We start from the raw sequence: 18,338 nt of genomic DNA on the forward strand, positions 1-18,338 counted from the left end.
GGTTACGTAATCAGCGCTGGACGTTGGACAAATGCAGGTCTATGCATGCATCTGCCATGAGGACGTGAGGGTGACATTTGCTATACGAGTAATGTACTACATCGTCGCTGTCTCTTGTTATGATGAGACGTAATGGAGGACAAGAACACTTCGTAAATCATTCCTGCAACTTGCCCTTCCTACCTGCCAAAACTGCCCGCTCTGCCAAAATCCCTTCTCTTTCAGTCCGCTCGTTTTCCTCCAGAAGTACCTGTTTCCGCTCATGTTGTTTGGCAGCCGCGATCCGGGATCTATAAGCGTGGTACTAATGGTTAGTCACCTGCTCAACGAATGATCAAAGATGTACCTTGGCGTCGGTACCCAGCATGTAATCCCACCATCTGAAACTTGTCGAATAACAATTCTGCCAGTCAGCAAACGGCGACTTACACTATGACAGAACTCACGGTGAAGGCCTGGTGGTGGTAGTCATGGTGATCTGCGCCTGCCCAGAAAGGCAAAAAGTGTCGTAAAGACCAAGGAAAGTCATAGCCGGAGTGAGCATCGACGGCCTGAAATAACCGAAGGGTTACCCAGATATAGACGGTGAGGATGTGGAGATCGCCTCGGAAAAGGCAGTAGACAAAAGGTCCTGAGATGGTGCCCTGGGCGAGGATCATGACTTCCAGTGGGTGGGCATACTCGGCAGCCTGACATAAGCTCAATCCTTGAATTGAACTCGATATGGAAAATCACATGATGAGGGAGGATGAAGCGGGATTGGAAGTCTACGGTAAAGGACAAATCCAACTCACAAGACCTATTGGAGCAGAGAATTCGTGGTGCAATTTGTGGATATTTTTGTACAGAGGGCCATAGTGCAATGCTCGATGTGCCCAGTAATGAAAGGTATCCTCGAAAACGAAAAAGAATGCGATTTGAGCCGCCATGAGCCAAGGTGGAGAGAAAGGTACTTCGAAAGTCGACATGCCAAAATAACAACAGATAGGATGGAATAACCAAATGAGGGGAGCTTCACATGTGAAATGAGTGAGGAGGACGACTTTTGTACATTGGAGTATTTGAGCTCGAGTGACGTGTTTGTTCTGATGGGTCAGTCTCGAGGCGATTACAGCTGAGAGATCGGTTCGGCAATTACTCACTGGTTGCAACTTCCATTTCTGAAAGTAAGGTATAGCATCGATGATCAACCATGGTATTGCTCTTCCAAAGTATACCAGCTATCCGTCAGTACGATGCGAGGAGCTGCTCGATCTACGCCACTCACCTCATGCATCGCAAAACTCATGAGACCCGTGGCGATGATAGGATTGCCCATGGCGATATAGTACCAAGCCCATGTCCTCTCTAGCCAATTAAGACCGTCCAGATCTAAACCGCCGTAGAGATTGTTTTGTGTTGTGGTGGCATTGGAAATGGTGAGTTGGTCGGCGACGGCGGGAAGATATTTGTGAAGATAATCCATGGCAACGGCGGCTGCCATGATGCCTGATAGAGCCCCGGCTCGGGGGGTGGGGTGGGGATAGTGTGTGCGAAGATTTGAGGTCTAGAGACTAGAGTGAGGGTGAGGGTGATGAGAATGAGGGTATAGAGAAGAGAGGAGATGAGGAAGTGCTTCCAGGAGAGGGAGAGACAAGAGGTAAAGATGAGGAAGATGTAGGAATGTCACGATGGTGTATAGGGGTGGGACGACGAAAACAGAGCCGCCGAATGGATCGGCCCACTTTCACTTTCTCACTTTTCAGCACGAGCCGCTTTTCCAGGATCGAGCTCAATTTACATAGCGGCCCACGCCGCCTCCACGAATGATGACCCGGCTTTCGGCGATAGCGGTGATATACCCAAAAACGCTAGGTGGCACGTCGCGTCGCGTCGAGACCTCGTCTTGCGCTGATCCACTTTGACAGTGCAAACCCCAATATGGAGAACCCACATGAGGCAGAGCAGGCCGTTTTATTGGAACGTATCATCAAGAATGTAGTGAGTGATTGGCAGATCTCATGGATTCGGGCCAGAGCTGACTTGCAGGATAAATGCAACGAGGCTGTTCTTGAGATGAACCACTGCATAAAGGTTGGTTTGTGGTCCTCCCTCTTCCTCACCCTTATCGAACTTGCCATGTAAGCATGCGTGTGGTAGTATCTGCTGATATCACAGGAGTTTCTCGAGTCTTCTACATCTACCCATGTCGCCGCTCAACTTTTTGCCAATTATTCGCGGAATGTCAATTACAATCTCGAAGCCCTCGGTAACATGCCAAAGCCCGTGTAGTCCGGCCCGAGCTTCGGTGCGAAGGATACGATTGTCGACATCGGTAATGAGCGAAGGCTCATGATAGGCTGTATGTAACACATGGCGTTGTTGTAAAGACTATGAAAAGAAGACATTGTCAATAAACAAAGGACTCCATAACACCTGACATGGCGGAGTGTGAAGATTTGACAGAGACATATCTTACGTTCTTCCTCTCATCTCTATATTTATAAATCGTCTCTCCTCGATCCATACCATCTTTCTCTTTCGCGTCAACCACTCATCGACCGCCCTTCACCACTTTTAGACTGAGAACAAGTTCTGACACACAATCACAGCCTTAAATACGACATATCAGCTCGTAAACGTCCAGGAAGTATCAGTAATACGGTTGAACGGCAGACCAAGGAAACTGAGGTCGACAGTGAACACTCTCCTACGAAAATGAATTATAGCAGCAATTCTAGTTCTTCAGCCGAAGATAACACGATCATTCACGCTTATTCTTATTGTCAAAGATTGCCTCTTTGTCATATCTCCCAAGAGGAAGCATCTTACTCGCCTGATTCGACATGGGCGCAGGAGAACGCTCTACCACTCACACCGATATCCAATCATGAGCAAGATGAAGAGGAAGGTAGTCTCGAACACGCAAGAGAATATGATCCGTCCAACGTCGCAGTTTATCTTGACACCAGTGATCTTCCAGAGGGAACGGATATCCCACAGACCCTGGAAGAGATCGAAGCGAGTAAGTATGACTCTGCAAAGGGATGGAAATTGCTTTGCCCCGATCATGTGGGAGTGGATGGAAGTCGTGATCAACTCACGTCCGGATATTTGAAACCAAAGGATGTCTTCTTAACCTCTCCTAAGTGCCAGAGTTGCAGTCGACGTTGGACGGAAGAGGGTATCAGGAACACCTGGGTCACTGTTCTGTACGACGGAGGGGACGATTCTTTCAGGTGGTGGTGTGGAGCTGGACCGTGTTATAGTGCAGTCGACGTTGAGACGGATAAGCTGCAGAAGGACGGGTACGCGGTCACATGGTTGGACGAGCTGGTCGAAACGTTGGGCATCGAAGACGATTTCGTAGCTGGACCTGCTGATGGGTAATAGTTGTGTCTCTGTCATTCAGACTTAATTTGGTAGACTGATCCTTGATACAGTGTTGAATGTCAATGATGATCATGCTTCAATTGTGACTGCACATGTCTAGAGACGAGGCGGAAGCCCGCTTACGTTCCGATCGAAAACCATGCATGGTTCATCCCAATCCCCAAAATCAGTTTCCAAGATGCAGCACAAATTGTTTCTCTGAATAGTCCTTCAATGCTACTGTATCTATCTTCGTCTATCTTCCAAATCGAACACATCTCCAATACCAAAAGACAAAGATGTCTTTGTCGAAACGGCGGTAGAACCGAACATCAAACTCGCTCGTACTCCCCTTCTTTCTCTGGCCATCCTTCCCTAACCCGCTGGACGATGAGACTGTGAAGTTGAGCCATAGGAAGCCATTTCGCATATTCTCCCGCTAAACAACCTCGAAGCACGTCTGCCTCTTCTATAGCCATTGACGCAGCTTGGACTTGACCAGCAGACGATAATCGATCTGCTTCTTTGTATAAGAATCGACAAGCGAGGGAGATATCAAGAGCTACTATCATATCTGTTGTGTCAACTGTGAACATGGGATGTGAACGCACCACCAATGGAGTGTGTGACTATTAACCGAGTTCTTCTGCTCGACATGTTTCGAGGTCATGAGTGAAAGATTAGAGTCAGAGTACGGTTGGTAGTGGTAAAGAGGGAGATGGGATATAGAGGATGTGTGCTGAATAGGAAGAAGTAGAAGTATCCTCACCTAGATGAATCCATGATTCCGGTCTTAATCTCTGTGCCAGACCGACTATAGCTCTAGCACAACTCACAGCAGTCTCGTAAGCTTGTCGTTGATGATGAGCCATTTCTTTCCACATCATCATTTCCGCAGTGTATAAATTCATGTGCGTTTGAATCCACCAAGGATCACTCGGACCATCGTAAGCTTCTTGACCTGCCGTTGGTCGTGGCGGATCTGCCAAAGCGGGTGGGATTCGAGCTCGAAAGAGTCGAAGGGAAGTTTCGACTTCTACTACTGCCGCTAAGGGAGGTATGTGAGAGGGGGAGACTCTGGTTTCGTGGTGCGTCATGGGGAGGTTAGATATGGGAAGATCGAATAGGCTTGGCGAGTCAGTCTAAGTATACCTCTTATATCAAAGAAGATGACTGACTGAGAAGCACGATGAAGAAGACCCATGGATTTGACAGCTAATACGTAAGGAGTATCAGGGAAGGGTAGACCGTGGATTGGTGAAGCGGGGTCATGTAGGTCGTGAATGGTAAATGGTTCGTCTAACGTGTTTGAAGGTTTGATCTTTGTCATTTAGTATGGTACACAATCACACAAGCTACTTTTTCATCATGACGTCCCACGACGCACGGCCCTTGCCATACCTCACGAATGGCTATTCTGATGAGAGAGATGTGTGACATGAATGATATAAGGAACCACGTTATATGATGATGAAAGATGTGACCAGGTCATATGACAGCTCACCTCGGCAATTCCTCTACCCCAAGGAAATTCCGTCGTACATTCATTATCGTCCATACTGATGGACCAACCCCATCCTGTACCAGCTTGCCAATCCTGTTGTTTCGCGCTCCAAAACGTCATGCAACGTTCCGCAACATCAATCTCGTCCCTTGGCGGAGGGATGATCACGGGTCTCATCCTGAGCACGGGCAATGGACGTGGACCGTGCGGAGGAACATAAGGATGAGAATGTGAATGAAGATAAACATGTGGATGAGCATAAGGTTTAGGCATGAGTTCTGTGGGACCTGCAGATCCGTCTGGAGGTACGAATATACCTGTCATCCTATGTAGACCACAAGATATGACAAGGCGAGAAACGGGGATATTCCAACCTTCGATAAACCTCCCTTGACCGTAAAGGTGACGAGCGATTCCAATTGCTGCACGGGCCAAATCATATGGTCTGTCGACATTGCGTATACCTCTATCGAGCTCTCTACGCGCCCTTTCGAGGAATGCGAGTGAAGCTCCACGAACATGAGGGAGAAGCCACGTCGTATCTGTTAACGGCAGAGGTGGAGGGTCAAAGTTATGAGGAAAGAGGGAATGTGGTAATCTGGGTGGATTAGGAGGAGGAATGTTCTTTTCTAAGATGATGACAGCTTCAGTGAAGAGGATGTATAAGAAGGCAGGATGGGGACGTTGTAAATCATGAGCGGGAAGTGTGAGTAAAGTGAGGAAACGTTGGGGGTGCACGGGCATCAAAAGATAAGGCATATGGGGAAGGACGACTTGTATCAAAGCTTGTTCCAATTGAGAGCCTGGTATAACGTCGGTCTCGGTGGAAGAATTGACCATAGGTTGAGGAGTTCGCACATGAAGAGGTTGATTACCTATGATTGGCATTGATAAAGATGGTTTGTGAGCGGAGATGTGGTCATGAGGGGAGAATTGCTCTGATGGGGAAAGCGTTTGTGACAAGGAGCGGTGTTCGGAATCATGATGATCTATGCCTCTCATTGCCAGGAGAGCTTCCAGCTCGACTGGGTGATATCAATTTCCATCTATCATTCCTCAGTCATCAAAACCAACTCACCGACGCGTTCTTCGAGCATGACAGCTCTTGGCTTTTTACGAGGGATTTCTTCATATCGACATTCGATGTTAGCTTTTTGACAAGTTTTACATGGTCTCTCCCCTGTACATTTGCTAGTTCCGTGAGTTCTTTTACACCTTAATTTACATGATAGACTAACAGCTTTCGATTCCTAACATATCAGTCCGAATCGTCATGAATATCCAAAGAAAATCAAAAACATACCTACAAACGACGCACGCTCCTCCTCTAGCTAAAGTTATTCTTGGTTTTTTTCTAACGGGTACTTTCCCATCCACCTGTTGTTTCTCTCTCGATTCGACCGAACCACTCCTCGATCCTCCTTTCCCTTGACGTTCATGTTCTTCCTCACTGTCCCCATCTGCATCATCCTCATTCAAATGTTCACCCTCGAATTGAGAGTAACCCGTGCTCCGTCCTCCTTCACCTGGTGGCAGTGGCACTTCCCGCGCGGCGTTGGTCCCGGAAGCCGAGAGGGGTGTGACCGGATACACCATCGAACCGTATTGGGCATGAAGGGGTGATTGTTCCATACTCGGTCACGGAAGGGATTACCCACGAGGAATGTGGGTGAAAAAGGAGAACAGACTATTGTGAGGACGTCGTCGAGAGGGTATGTAATCTTCTTGATCGTGTTCGGGTTGACGGACAAGGCGGACGGACGAACGGACCAATTCGAGTTCGGGGGGTTGTAGCCGGCCGTAGCTCAAAGGTAGCTTGGTAAGCCGGTAGTATGTATACTACTGAACACTGAAACGCTCTAGCTTGTTTCTAACACCGATTGGAGTTTGATGAATCGTTCGAAGTTGTCTCTCGAGTTTGCGACATGCGACCTGTGCAGCCGCCGAAAGATACCGTCCAGGGAGGAAGAAAGTTGACTTCTGTCTACCTGACTCCCCTCCTATCTTGAAAGAAAAGCGTGGAAGTATGACCAGAATAATCTTGCCTTTTTGATGATACCACGCCCAACCACTTATCTCTCCTCAATGTAGCGAGGGCGTAGTAGAAAATAAACACAGCTTGAGTTTTCACCTTGCTGGATGAAGCACTTTGATTGGGCACGTCTTGAATATTTGAAGAAACGAAAATCCCTTAGGATAATCTTTCTAGTAGAATCCGAGAAGCGCGGCGTGTCTCGGGCTCGGCGTTCGACCCAGGATCCAGGACCTAAAGATCTAAAAGACGTAAAAGCTTGAAGTAGCAACTTGACATCCCGTTCGTGCCGTTCGACAGGGTCTTGACCAGGGTCAAAGCCTCAAAGGAGACTGAAAAAGAAAAATATCAATCGAGGGTCTTTTCTCCTCGGAAGCTTTCTTCCATATCACTTTCCCTTCCAACCAAACTTGATCTCGATACGAAAGTGTCTTCCGTAGTAAAATATGTTCAAACCGGAAGATGAACAGAATAAAGTGTAAAGGACTTTGTCCGTTTACCGAAAATAAGACGAGGACACGGAAAACTATGAAGTTTGGTTAGTACGAAAGAATAGTGAATTTGTAAGTGTGATGACGACGGGAAGGGGTAATTATCCGATCCGAAGGCCGAGGTTCCGAGGTTCCGAGGGTGCAACCCGTTCGTAGGGTTTAAAATCTCGGATTGAGGAGGGCGTATGATGGTATGAGAGACAGGGCGAAAGAATTGAAAGGAGATGAATGATGCTTGCTATTTTGGGGCCTGACGTACCCCAAAAAAGAGTACTCTATGTCGCATGTCGTTGTGAGGAGAGTTATGGTGAACGACATGTGATAGAGTGTTTGCAGGTTGAGAACGACCATCATAGTCATTAATGACTCGGGTGTACCTTATCTTTGTGGCTTGATGCTCAAGGACACGATGGCATGCGAACCTTCTCACCACTTCTGCAAAATTGGGGATAGAAATTTCGAGTAAGGTAAGTAAGTACTTTGGTAGTAGGAGAGATCATACCTGAACAGGGAATGACCAAAAACCGAAAGTCCCAGGTCCTGCCATTCTGCTCATAGGTTTCAAGCTTAGTCGTCGGAAAATTCCTATGTGCTCTGGGAGTTCCATTCCTCTTTTTTCCGTGCCTGAATTTCCCAGTCGTTTCTCTCCGTCGCCGTCAAGGCCGTCTCGTCATCTTCCTCCAGGTTCCATGCTCCTTTGGCCTCGATTTTGACCGTCACTTTCACTCGCTGACTGCTTTCTAATAGACACCATTCATGACTTGAACTAGCAACATGACCCAATTATATCACAAACCCTTTTACCTCTCTATTGACATTTTTCTCTTCTTTCACTTACCATCCAAACGTCTCTTCATGTACATCAACCACGGCTTGACCTCCCAAAATCGCTTTGACAGTTGTGATTGTCTTTACCGCTTCTCTTACATCCCTGCTCAATGCTTCTGGTCCACATACTACTTGTCAACCTTGAACGAGACATTGAACGAAAAGACTTACCAGTAACATTGATCTTCCCTTCAATATGTTCTACCTCGTCTGCCAAGACCGTGTGCATATTCACCCGACCAGGTCGGAAAGTGATCAGTCGTTTGGTAGCTTCATCTAATCCGAAAGCCTTTCTCGATTCCGGTCTTACGGCAACTTTGACTTCGGCTTCGATCGTGTTGGTCTTCTCGTCCGAGGAATTCACTCCTGGTGTCTGTACCTGTAGAACACTGCTACTAGACGGACTAGGGATAACCTTTTCATCAATCGTCGCGTTTTCTGAACTTGGACCCGAATCATTTTCTGATGTACCATTTGTCGGGGATATGGGATCGTAGGTCGTTTTGTCCAAGGTGACATGCTGCTGATGATGTTGATGATCATGATGATACCATAGTTCCGTCATACCATCAGCTATGGTATCCGATAATCCGTGCAAGTCTTCGAATTCAGCACTGAGAGGACTTCTAGTGACATGTACGATAATCTTGGCTTTTGAGGAGAAAGAAGCAACGTGTTGGTTAAGCATAGGAGCTAGCCAACCGATATATGAAGCGTGTCGTACGTTCCAAATAAGTTTGACGTGACTATCAGGTTGATTGATGGCAATGTGAAGGAATAGAGAAAGACAGTGAGTGATTCCTGTCCCACCTATTCATTAGTCAAGAACATTGTACTGGATTCAAAGATATGTCGTCTCACCAGCAACAAGGATTATCGAGTCGTACCCTCCCAGAACTGGTGATTTCCCATATGGTCCATCGACAAACGCTAGAACGACAGAAGAATCACTGGTGATGGCATCCCGCAATCGACCTGTAAATCCTTTATGAGCCCGGACTATAAAGACCGCTTTTGGTTCGGGACCGACACATAGGTTGGAAATGGAATGAGGGTGTTGTTCCCAGAACCTCCACTTGGAAATAGATGGCATGGACAGGAAACTAAACATGAGTTTCCCTTCGAATGCTGGAATGATCGCTTACGCATGTTGACCAGGAGACCAAGGAAGACTCATGGGAACACTGATACGAAGAACATCCTTATCGACCAATTCGACAATACAGTCGGTAGCGGTACCTCTGCTCTTGGTTTGTACCCGAGGGAGCGAGGTGAGAGAGTAAGTGATAGTGATTGGAAGAGAGTTGATCATCATTCTCAGCCCGGAAACTATCCTATCTAAACCCCAAAGCAAGAACGCTGGCTAATGGCGTCAGCAGGAGAGTTTATATATTGAGATGTACTGACCCAAACCCAATGGATGTATTCGGGATAATGCAGACAAGCAAAGAGGAGGAATAAACTTCGGGATCAGTTGAGATCTCTATCAAGATATGGAGAACACTCACAAAGCGAAAACAATATGACAAACGATGAAGAGTTCGTACCACAGTCTACGGATAACTCGTAGCGATGAAGAGGACAGGAGGGTTAGAAAGATGATAGCGACGATCCCGTGTCGGACCGTCATGGAATGGATGTCTGTTTTACCCCTTAGACTATGGGTCAACTCGAGTACACTTATGTGGCGTCCACCGGCAAGCCGAAGCGGGTGTGAAGGGCCGAGTAAACCGTTCACTCACCCATGTTGGATCCTGCCGGCCATATGGGCCCAAGAACATGCAAAGGCTAGTCGACCGGAGGCACGATGTAAGTAGTTGAGATGCTGATAGGGTATACCGGTGAGGAAGGAAATGACATTGTTCTTCGAAGCGAGACCGACGATTAATGGAGTTTGAGCAAAGGCCTTTTGGTGAGTTTCGTTTTACAAGTCTTACCCTTTCGTTCTCATCCCTTCACCATGGAACACACTCCTATATCTTTGCACGGGATAGTGTGATGTGCCAGAAGGTGGGATGAAAAATACTTACCAGAATACCCATTTGGTTGGACCAGTTGACTGATGATCAATGAAAATCCTTCCACAACGGTCTCTGAATAACTTACCAGGTTTCAAAGTGATATCTTTCATCCCGAGTCCTAAAGCGATGGCAAAGTACATGACTGTCCAAACGATCTCACTCAAAGATTTCCACCCAAATAACCACTTAGGAAGAGTTCGAACATACATCCATTTCTCCCATATCGCCATGGTGGCTATAACACTTCTTCCCACCATCACCATACCTCCTTGTTTTTTCTTCTCAACTATCACTCTCTCTCTATTGTCTTTCCCACTCGAACCGCCATTCACATCTTGAGCATCTTTCTCGGAGAAAGAGGTACCGACTCCTTGAAAGCCGCCGGAAGTGATCGTAGTCTTTCGAGCACGTTTCTTCGCAGAATGTCTAGAACGATACCTTCGAAAGAGATTAAGAAGGAGAAGAAGAAAAAGAATTCCGACGATAACTTGCCATTCCCTAGTCGGAGCTATATTCTTGTCAACTTTTTTCTTGGCGGCGGCTTTAGTAGTAGTTGCCCCTGCAGCAGCAGCAGTACCCGAATGACCTTTTCCACTGGTGGTTGGTGTGGTGTTTGTTGAGGTCGCAACTTCGACAGTAGAAGAATGAGCGTGTCCTTTGGAAGACATTTCGTAAATTAGTCGAAAGATATTCTTCCAATATCCTAGAGATAATCTGACGAGAAAGAAGAAGGAATGTGGATGAAAAGATGGAAAATCTATGCAAACGATTTATTATCAGATAACGAATCCTCCTTCTCTTACCCCCCTTTGCTCCAAACTCATTCCCTATACCCTGTGTCGGTCCATTACCCTGATTTTAGCGAGTTGCCATCAACCATCAACCTCCACCAATTTACCTTCCGTATAGGTCCAACAGACGATCCGGTACTGTAGATCCGAAGATGAGTCAGGAATGAGAAAAAGTCGCACTCTTTTCCCTTCCTCACCTTGTCCCTCGTCATGATGGTGGAAGGAACCACTAGTGATACCTGAATCAGCCTCAAAAGGCGTCGTCGTCACATTTTGAGATCGTCGGCCGATGATCCAAACCAGTGTACGAGTGTCAGTGAAAAGGGATAAACGTAAGGAGATCAGAGAATCAGAGGATCAGAAATGGAACAAAGAGTCTAGCCCTTAAATCAGGACATCAGAGAATGGAAAGTCAGGAACTACTCTGCGGCAATGCGGCAGTGTATATGTATCCCGCGGAATACGGACTCCCGATTATGTATGGGAAGTAAGGGACTTGATACAGCAATCGAGTGATACGTAGGGGTAAACGTAGGTAGCTCGGATGTAAATTAGTATATGCCAAGAAAAGAGAAGATATACTCCGACATGGTCAATCACAAAACGATGAGAGGGTGAGAAGTAGAGGGAGAATGATAGATTATTTTGGATAGGGTGAGAACGATGAGAAAAGTGGGAAGAAGTAGATCTTCCATCAACGGACACATCATCTTTCTCCCGTACGAGTCACCTAAACGTGGGTCATGATTAATGTAGTTAGGAAGTCACGTCGCCCTTTTGGAAGCGGAATGGACGATTCAGGAAAAATTACAAAACAGGGGGATAGAATCATTTCGGCCGCATATCAGATAACATTACCGTCGTGCCTTAAACTTCGGACGAACTTTAAGTTTTCTTGCAGGCGGGACTAAAAATCGTCCTCTTTCCTTCTTTGGAGAACAGCAGACAATGAGACGATTACGGTGATTGGATGATGCGTGATGCATGAATGGCAGAATTGATGCGAGATACAAAATGACGATTCAGTCTTCAGAATGAGATTTGAAATGGTATCATTGATTTCCGGGTTGAAAGAAGCATCCAGGAGATCGGAGTACGAGTCATTCGAAAGTCGCACTATGAGAAACGTAAGTGTTTTTCTCCAAGTATCACATTGAAATCGACATACCATTGTGTGATGATGGAACTGAACCAAACGCGACTCACAGACGAAACAAATCATCTCATTCCCGAATAAGCTCCGAGACCACTCTTTGTGTTTTTGACAATGGCGACAATCCTTCCATCATCAGCTCAAGCACACTGATCATCGACGAGATCTTTGAAGACTTACGGTGCCTCGAGTCCATCTGCTGTCCGACCGATCCGATCTCCCTCTGCCCAACTGATCATCAGTAAGATCACACATCATGCGAAGAAAGGTGAACTCACCCCATCTTGCTAAGCAAACGATGACCGATATTGTCCATACCAATCTTTTCGGCTCCTTCTCCGACTAGATCTCCTTCCCTGTGTCTGACACTGCTACCGACGTCTTTATGACCTTTGGTTTTCTTTCCACTTGAGGTCTTACCTTTGGAGTAAAAAGCTTTGTAAAATGATCCATTCGAATGAGACGACGCTTGGAGGACCCGAGCTAAGCGGTGTTCGTCGATGTTGTTACCGGAGTATGAGGTTTTAATGAGGACACTATGCGATCAGCGATCTGTACCAATCGAGAGCTGAGGCGATTAAGTAGTTTCTGGGAGTAGGAACGACCGTGTACGCTGGACATGTATGAAACAGACGATGGCGTAGGAGACAGCTCAGGAGCGTGGAGGGACTTGCGGGGAGCGGGATATGAGTGGTTGGTCAACATGGGACACTCACGTAAACCTAGACTTTCCAGATCCTCTCGACTTCGACTTTAACCCAAAACATTCCGCAATCATATGAACTTTCATCCTCCCCTCTTTATCCATGGGCGGTAAACTATAAGTCGTCTTTCCTTCATCTCTTAAAAACGCTCTGATATCGCTATCAAGGAGATCCATTGTAGGGGGCATCATGCCCTCTCTACCATTCCCTCCAGTACCAACCTCATCATCAGAAATGTCGAACATATCCGCTACCTCGGCCGCAGAGGCGGGGATGAGATGAGCTATGGACGCTTGATGAGCTTTGGACTTTCCTTTGCGTTTTCTCGATGTAGGGTGAGGATCGAATTGAGCCATCAACCTCGCCAAAGCTCTTTCTTCTCGTTTCAAGGCCTTTTTCTGACGATCTTTCTCCCATTGGGCTTGTAGTTCAGCCGGGAGATGTTTACCTTTTTTGTTTTTCTTCACTGGGGCTAAACCGTCAGTAGGGAATAACAAAGAGAGACAGGACCTCACCGGTGGGCCAATCATCTCCAAAGTCTCCGGTCTCAATAGATGAGAACAGTTTCTGTGGAGCTTTACGATCTTTGGAACTGACAGGATCGTCTAGGGCAGATTGCATATTACGAATGAACCAATCTTCGTTCATGAGCCCCCAACCTCCGTCATCCTCATCGCTGTCGCTTGAACTGTCGAGGGTGGTGATACGCATCTCATCGAAGTCGTCCATGGCAGCTTTAAGAATCCCAAGTTCGGATGAAGATTCGGATCCTGTGTCGGATTGTTCGTCTTCTAAATCCTGCCCTTCGACTTCAGCTCCATCCGCCTCAACGACTAAGCCCTCTCGACCGATGATATCATCGGAAGTCTGCGAAACTGGGGACACAGATCTGTTCCTCATGTCGGAGGGAGTACCAGCTCGGAGTACACTCTCGCTTTCTTCCTCTTCCTCTTCCTCTCCTGCTCCCTCTCCTTCTTCCTCATCTTCATCCTCAACCCTGGCATTCAACGATGTCCCTTCGAGATAATCTCTCAACACTTCCATATCACGCTGGTCTTCCTGCTCATCCTCCTCTGTCTTACCCAGAATGAGTCGTGAAGAGGAGTCATCACTTCCCCAGTCGATATCGGACCCGACATCCCGTCTTCGACGTTGTTGTAGCTTCCTTCCAGCTCTTCGTCCTCTATCTCGGCGTTTTCCCTTCATAGCGAGTCCTGATACCTCCAGTAAAGTATGAGGAGCCTGAGAAGAGGAAGAGACATCCATTTTCTTCATCGTGACAGGTGTCGTCGCTGGTTTCGATCCTGAGACTGGTACCTCAGAAGGTCTTGGGTGCGACATTTGTACTGTGTCCGATACTTCATGACGTGATACCTTGGGAACATAGACAATCTTCTCTTCGCTTTCCGAATCCGATGCTGTCCCAAGAGGAGGAGCAGATATAGTCGTGTATGACGGCCCTGCCTCCACTTCTATACTGGGCGCCGTATCCACATAGAACAATACATCTGATTCGTCTGCTTCATCGATGTGAGGCGAACTTGGCTCTTGTTCTTGTGTGAAATCGAATCGACCTCTAATCGGCTCATCATCGTCTTCAACTTCTTCTTCCACCAGAGGCTTGGGAGGACTCAAAGGGGAAATGGACACCTGAGAAGGAATGGTAGCGAAGATCGCAGGATCGTAGATATCCACTTCTGTATCATCTTGAAGATGATTCATCTGAGGAGCGGAAGGGTCGGACATATCCATAGCTTGAACATGTACACCATCTATCTATCAGTCATGACATAAATGATGTCGATTAAACGTACTTTTATCTTTAGTGATGATATCCGCTTCTCCTTGTTTGAACAACTCTCCAGCTCTGATGAATAATGGTGCTGAACCACCTCCATAAGTTTGACCATCTGATCTCGAGGGGACACGTGGAGATCCATGAAATCCTAAGCCTGTGCCTGTAGCAGGTGTCGCAGAACCCGATACGCCAGTACGATGTGGTATGCCCGGTTGAAGTCTACGTCGTCTACTTCGAGGGGGAAAGGCGCGAGATCGATTATTACCTCCGTTTGATGGTCCAGGTTGAGGAGAATCTGTATTGTTCGGGGTGACTGAGAAACCTACTTCGTCAGCGATATACATCTACAAACCATTTCTCGTGAACACGTAAGAGAGGTGATGACGAGAAGAGTCCGGTGACTGAAGCAATTGAAAGTGAGAATTCACGGGAGGCTGAGAGAAGGTCAACCAAGGTTCATCGACAGATAGGTGAGTGGAAGTGTGTCGCAGCTATAGGAGTGGGGGGAAGACATGAAGTGGAGAAGGAAAGCCTAACGTATGGCTCAACAGGCATTTAGGAACAGGCTTAACGAAACAAGAAGATGGAGGAAGAGCAAGATATGGAAATCCTTCAGCGGAGCAGTGAGGCAGTAGGAGGTCAGCCAGCAATGACTTGGAGTACAGACAGACGAGCTAGATCGAGGTTGGAAGAACTCACCATCCAGCTTGGAATAACTCTGTCTATTCACGGTGGTATAGTCAAAAGGGACATTGGTATAATCGACCTTCTTCCCTCCGGCTGACGACCCACCCCGAGCTGGACCACCTCGATTTCCACCTCTACCCCTGCCTCCTCGATCTTGAAAACCTCCTCTTCCCCGACCTCGGGGGGTGAACGAGCCTCGTGAATCTTTAGTATCTCTAGCCATGATCAAGGTTGGGGATGAGAAGAGATGGAGATGGAAAAAGTGGAGGCCGATGCCGCGTCCAGTCACCAAGTTAGAGTGGAAATCTCCACGTGCGGCTGGACAATCGTCTACCTACTGTATACGTTATCTCCAGGTCACGGCGACCATCGAGCTGGAGGATGCAATGGGCAGCACGGCAGCATTCACAATCTTTCTTGTTCGAGCCGGACGCGATGCATAATACATGTTCATGATCTCCCGATTACCATCTATGAAACACATTTCTTCCCCGCCTAATCCACTTCCTCGACAGAAGGCCCATCATCCGCGGCCGCACCAGGAGCACCCCCAGGCATACCACCGCCGGGCATTCCACCAGGGGCACCGCCGCCCGCACCGTAGAACTTGGTCATGATCGGGTTGGCGACGTTCTCCAGCTCCTTCTGGTGTTCCATGATCTCCTCCTTGCTGGCAGTGTCCATCGTGTCCAGAGCTGCGATGATTTCGTTGACCTTAGATTCCAAAGTCTGCTTGTCGGTGGCGTCAAACTTGTCGCCGTTTTCTTGTAAGGTCTGGCGGAGAGAGAAAGCGTATGACTCGAGACCGTTCTTCGCTTGGACTTTCTCCGCAACGGCTTCATCCTCGGCTTTGTATTTCTCAGCCTCGGCAAGCATGCGTTCAATTTCTTCTTTGCTGAGACGACCCTTGTCGTTGGTGATCGTAATTCTGCTCGATTTACCAGTCGTCTTGTCTGAAGCACCGACGTTGAGGATACCGTTGGCGTCGACGTCGAAGGAAACCTCGATTTGAGGGACACCACGAGGGGCAGGGGGGATACCGGATAGCTCGAATTTACCGAGAAGGTTGCAATCCTTGGTCTTGGCACGCTCACCCTCGTAGACTTGGATGAGGACACCAGGCTGGTTGTCCGAGTAGGTGGAGAAAATTTCGGACTTTTTAGTGGGGACAGTGGTGTTACGTTTGATGAGAGGGGTCATGATACCGCCAGCGGTCTCGATACCCATAGAGAGAGGAGCGACGTCGAGAAGAAGGATGTCCTGGGTGGCTTCGGAAGTGTCACCAGTAAGGATAGCAGCCTGGACAGCAGCACCGTAAGCAACAGCTTCGTCGGGGTTGATTGACCTATTGGGCTCCTTGCCAGAGAACATGTCAGAGACCATCTTTTGGATCTTGGGGATACGAGTGGATCCACCGACGAGGACGATCTCGTGGACTGACGCTTTGTCCATTTTCGAGTCGCGAAGGACTTTTTCGACTGGCTCCATGGTGGACCGGAAAAGATCTTGACAAAGCTCTTCGAAACGGGCACGGGTGATGGAAGTGTAGAAGTCAATCCCGTCGAAGAGGGAGTCAATTTCGATTGATGTCTGAGCGGCGGAGGAAAGTGTTCGCTTGGCTCGCTCACAAGCGGTACGGAGACGACGAAGAGCACGAGCGTTAGAGCTAAGATCTGTCAGGTCAGCAAAGTTTGGTACATGAGCGAAGCCAGACTTACCCTTTTTGTTCTTTCGCTTGAACTCTTGAACAAAGTGGTTGACGAGACGGTTGTCGAAGTCCTCACCACCCAAGTGGGTGTCACCGGCGGTAGCCTTGACTTCGAAAATACCTTCCTCAATGGTCAAGAGGGACACATCGAAAGTACCACCACCAAGGTCGAAGATGAGGATGTTTTTCTCACCCCCGCTCTTCTTGTCGAGACCGTAAGCGATAGCGGCGGCGGTAGGTTCGTTGATGATACGAAGGACATCGAGCCCAGCGATGGCACCGGCGTCTTTGGTTGCTTGACGTTGCGAGTCATTGAAGTAGGCAGGAACAGTGATGACGGCTTTGGTAACGGTACCACCGAGGTAGGCCTCGGCGGTCTCTCTCATCTTGATCAAAACCATGGAAGAGATCTCCTCTGGAGTCTGACAGTCAGCGCCGTCAGAGATGAGTATACGATGGGTCACTCACAAATTGTTTCTTTTCACCACGGTACTCGACTTGAATGACAGGTTTGCTGCCATTGTCGATGACCTGGAAAGGCCAGTGCTTCATGTCGGCCTGCACTTCTGCGTCCGTAAATTTACGTCCGATCAATCGTTTGGCGTCGAAGACCGTGTTGTGGGGGTTCATCGCAACCTGGTTTTTGGCAGCATCACCGATGAGTCGCTCAGAGTCGGTGAATGCGACGTAAGAAGGGGTTGTTCGGTTACCCTGGTCATTTGCTGGAAAGTCAGCCAACGCTCTTTAACAAGAGAAAGGCCGAGGGGCCATAAGGAGTATGTTGGATGAGAAGCGGTCACTCACCAATGATTTCAACACGATCCTGCTGCCAGACGGCTACACAAGAGTAGGTGGTACCCTGTCGGAAGTCAGCATTATAGGTCTATCGAACGTTAGGGCAGGACGGCGGGAATGAGGGAGAAGTGAACGGGCAAAGGAAAAAGACGTACCAAATCAATACCAACTGCTTTGGTCATTTTGAGAATGAGATGAGATGTGAGTTGAAAGTGTGGTGAGTTAGAATGGAATTTGTCGTTGAAAGGAAGTCACTGATTGTAGAGATGTAGACGATGAAAGGATGAAAAGTGAATGAAGATTTTATCGTGTGGGAGGGGGTGGCTAGTGGTGGCTAATGGATTGTGCGAGCACCCTCTACCACATGGGTGGAGGCCGTAGAACTTTCTGGCAATGACGCCGGGGTCTATCAGGGGGGACCGAATACAGGCCAGCGGCTATCGCCGCCGATCTGACCCACTCTGACAGACCTTCG

At 47.9% G+C, this 18,338-nt stretch overlaps 6 protein-coding genes across 6 annotated transcripts; 1 reads left to right on the plus strand and 5 right to left on the minus strand.

Annotated features, from left to right (window-relative positions):
• Positions 1-22: 22 nt before the first annotated feature.
• On the minus strand, positions 23-1,679 carry TREMEDRAFT_41991 (uncharacterized protein). The gene is made up of 6 exons (XM_007000915.1): positions 1,268-1,679; positions 1,143-1,220; positions 795-1,085; positions 447-689; positions 347-403; positions 23-304 (listed from the first exon to the last, which is right to left on the minus strand). The coding sequence occupies exons 1-6, from the start codon at positions 1,481-1,483 to the stop codon at positions 158-160; spliced, it is 1,032 nt and encodes a 343-aa protein (XP_007000977.1). The 5' UTR covers positions 1,484-1,679; the 3' UTR covers positions 23-157.
• A 214-nt stretch (positions 1,680-1,893) lies between these two features.
• On the plus strand, positions 1,894-2,271 carry TREMEDRAFT_25165 (uncharacterized protein; the record flags this gene model as incomplete). The annotated part of the gene is made up of 3 exons (XM_007000531.1): positions 1,894-1,980; positions 2,029-2,073; positions 2,158-2,271. Coding segments are annotated over 3 exons (246 nt in total), but the record flags the coding sequence as incomplete, so codon positions are not given.
• Positions 2,272-3,472: 1,201 nt separating this feature from the next.
• Positions 3,473-6,981, minus strand: TREMEDRAFT_70816 (uncharacterized protein). Its single transcript, XM_007001980.1, has 8 exons — positions 6,159-6,981; positions 6,094-6,105; positions 5,934-6,046; positions 4,849-5,880; positions 4,732-4,752; positions 4,530-4,650; positions 4,121-4,479; positions 3,473-3,925 (listed from the first exon to the last, which is right to left on the minus strand). Exons 1-8 carry the CDS (start codon positions 6,485-6,487, stop codon positions 3,684-3,686), a joined length of 2,229 nt encoding a protein of 742 aa, XP_007002042.1. The 5' UTR covers positions 6,488-6,981; the 3' UTR covers positions 3,473-3,683.
• A 982-nt stretch (positions 6,982-7,963) lies between these two features.
• Positions 7,964-10,895, minus strand: TREMEDRAFT_58976 (uncharacterized protein; the record flags this gene model as incomplete). The annotated part of the gene is made up of 10 exons (XM_007001406.1): positions 7,964-8,138; positions 8,217-8,334; positions 8,378-9,016; positions 9,068-9,309; positions 9,352-9,569; positions 9,614-9,668; positions 9,715-9,864; positions 9,949-10,112; positions 10,237-10,265; positions 10,313-10,895. 10 exons carry the CDS (start codon positions 10,893-10,895, stop codon positions 7,964-7,966), a joined length of 2,373 nt encoding a protein of 790 aa, XP_007001468.1.
• A 1,341-nt stretch (positions 10,896-12,236) lies between these two features.
• Positions 12,237-15,583, minus strand: TREMEDRAFT_72886 (uncharacterized protein; the record flags this gene model as incomplete). The annotated part of the gene is made up of 7 exons (XM_007002104.1): positions 12,237-12,297; positions 12,352-12,402; positions 12,450-12,707; positions 12,888-13,347; positions 13,391-14,647; positions 14,690-14,995; positions 15,373-15,583. 7 exons carry the CDS (start codon positions 15,581-15,583, stop codon positions 12,237-12,239), a joined length of 2,604 nt encoding a protein of 867 aa, XP_007002166.1.
• Positions 15,584-15,782: 199 nt separating this feature from the next.
• On the minus strand, positions 15,783-18,176 carry TREMEDRAFT_36956 (uncharacterized protein). The gene is made up of 5 exons (XM_007000798.1): positions 18,019-18,176; positions 17,873-17,927; positions 17,537-17,790; positions 17,079-17,490; positions 15,783-17,033 (listed from the first exon to the last, which is right to left on the minus strand). The coding sequence occupies exons 1-5, from the start codon at positions 18,043-18,045 to the stop codon at positions 15,856-15,858; spliced, it is 1,926 nt and encodes a 641-aa protein (XP_007000860.1). The 5' UTR covers positions 18,046-18,176; the 3' UTR covers positions 15,783-15,855.
• Positions 18,177-18,338: the final 162 nt, after the last annotated feature.

The sequence above is a fragment of the Tremella mesenterica genome (assembly GCF_000271645.1).
Source record: "Tremella mesenterica DSM 1558 unplaced genomic scaffold TREMEscaffold_1, whole genome shotgun sequence".
Taxonomy (NCBI): Eukaryota; Fungi; Basidiomycota; class Tremellomycetes; order Tremellales; family Tremellaceae; genus Tremella; species Tremella mesenterica.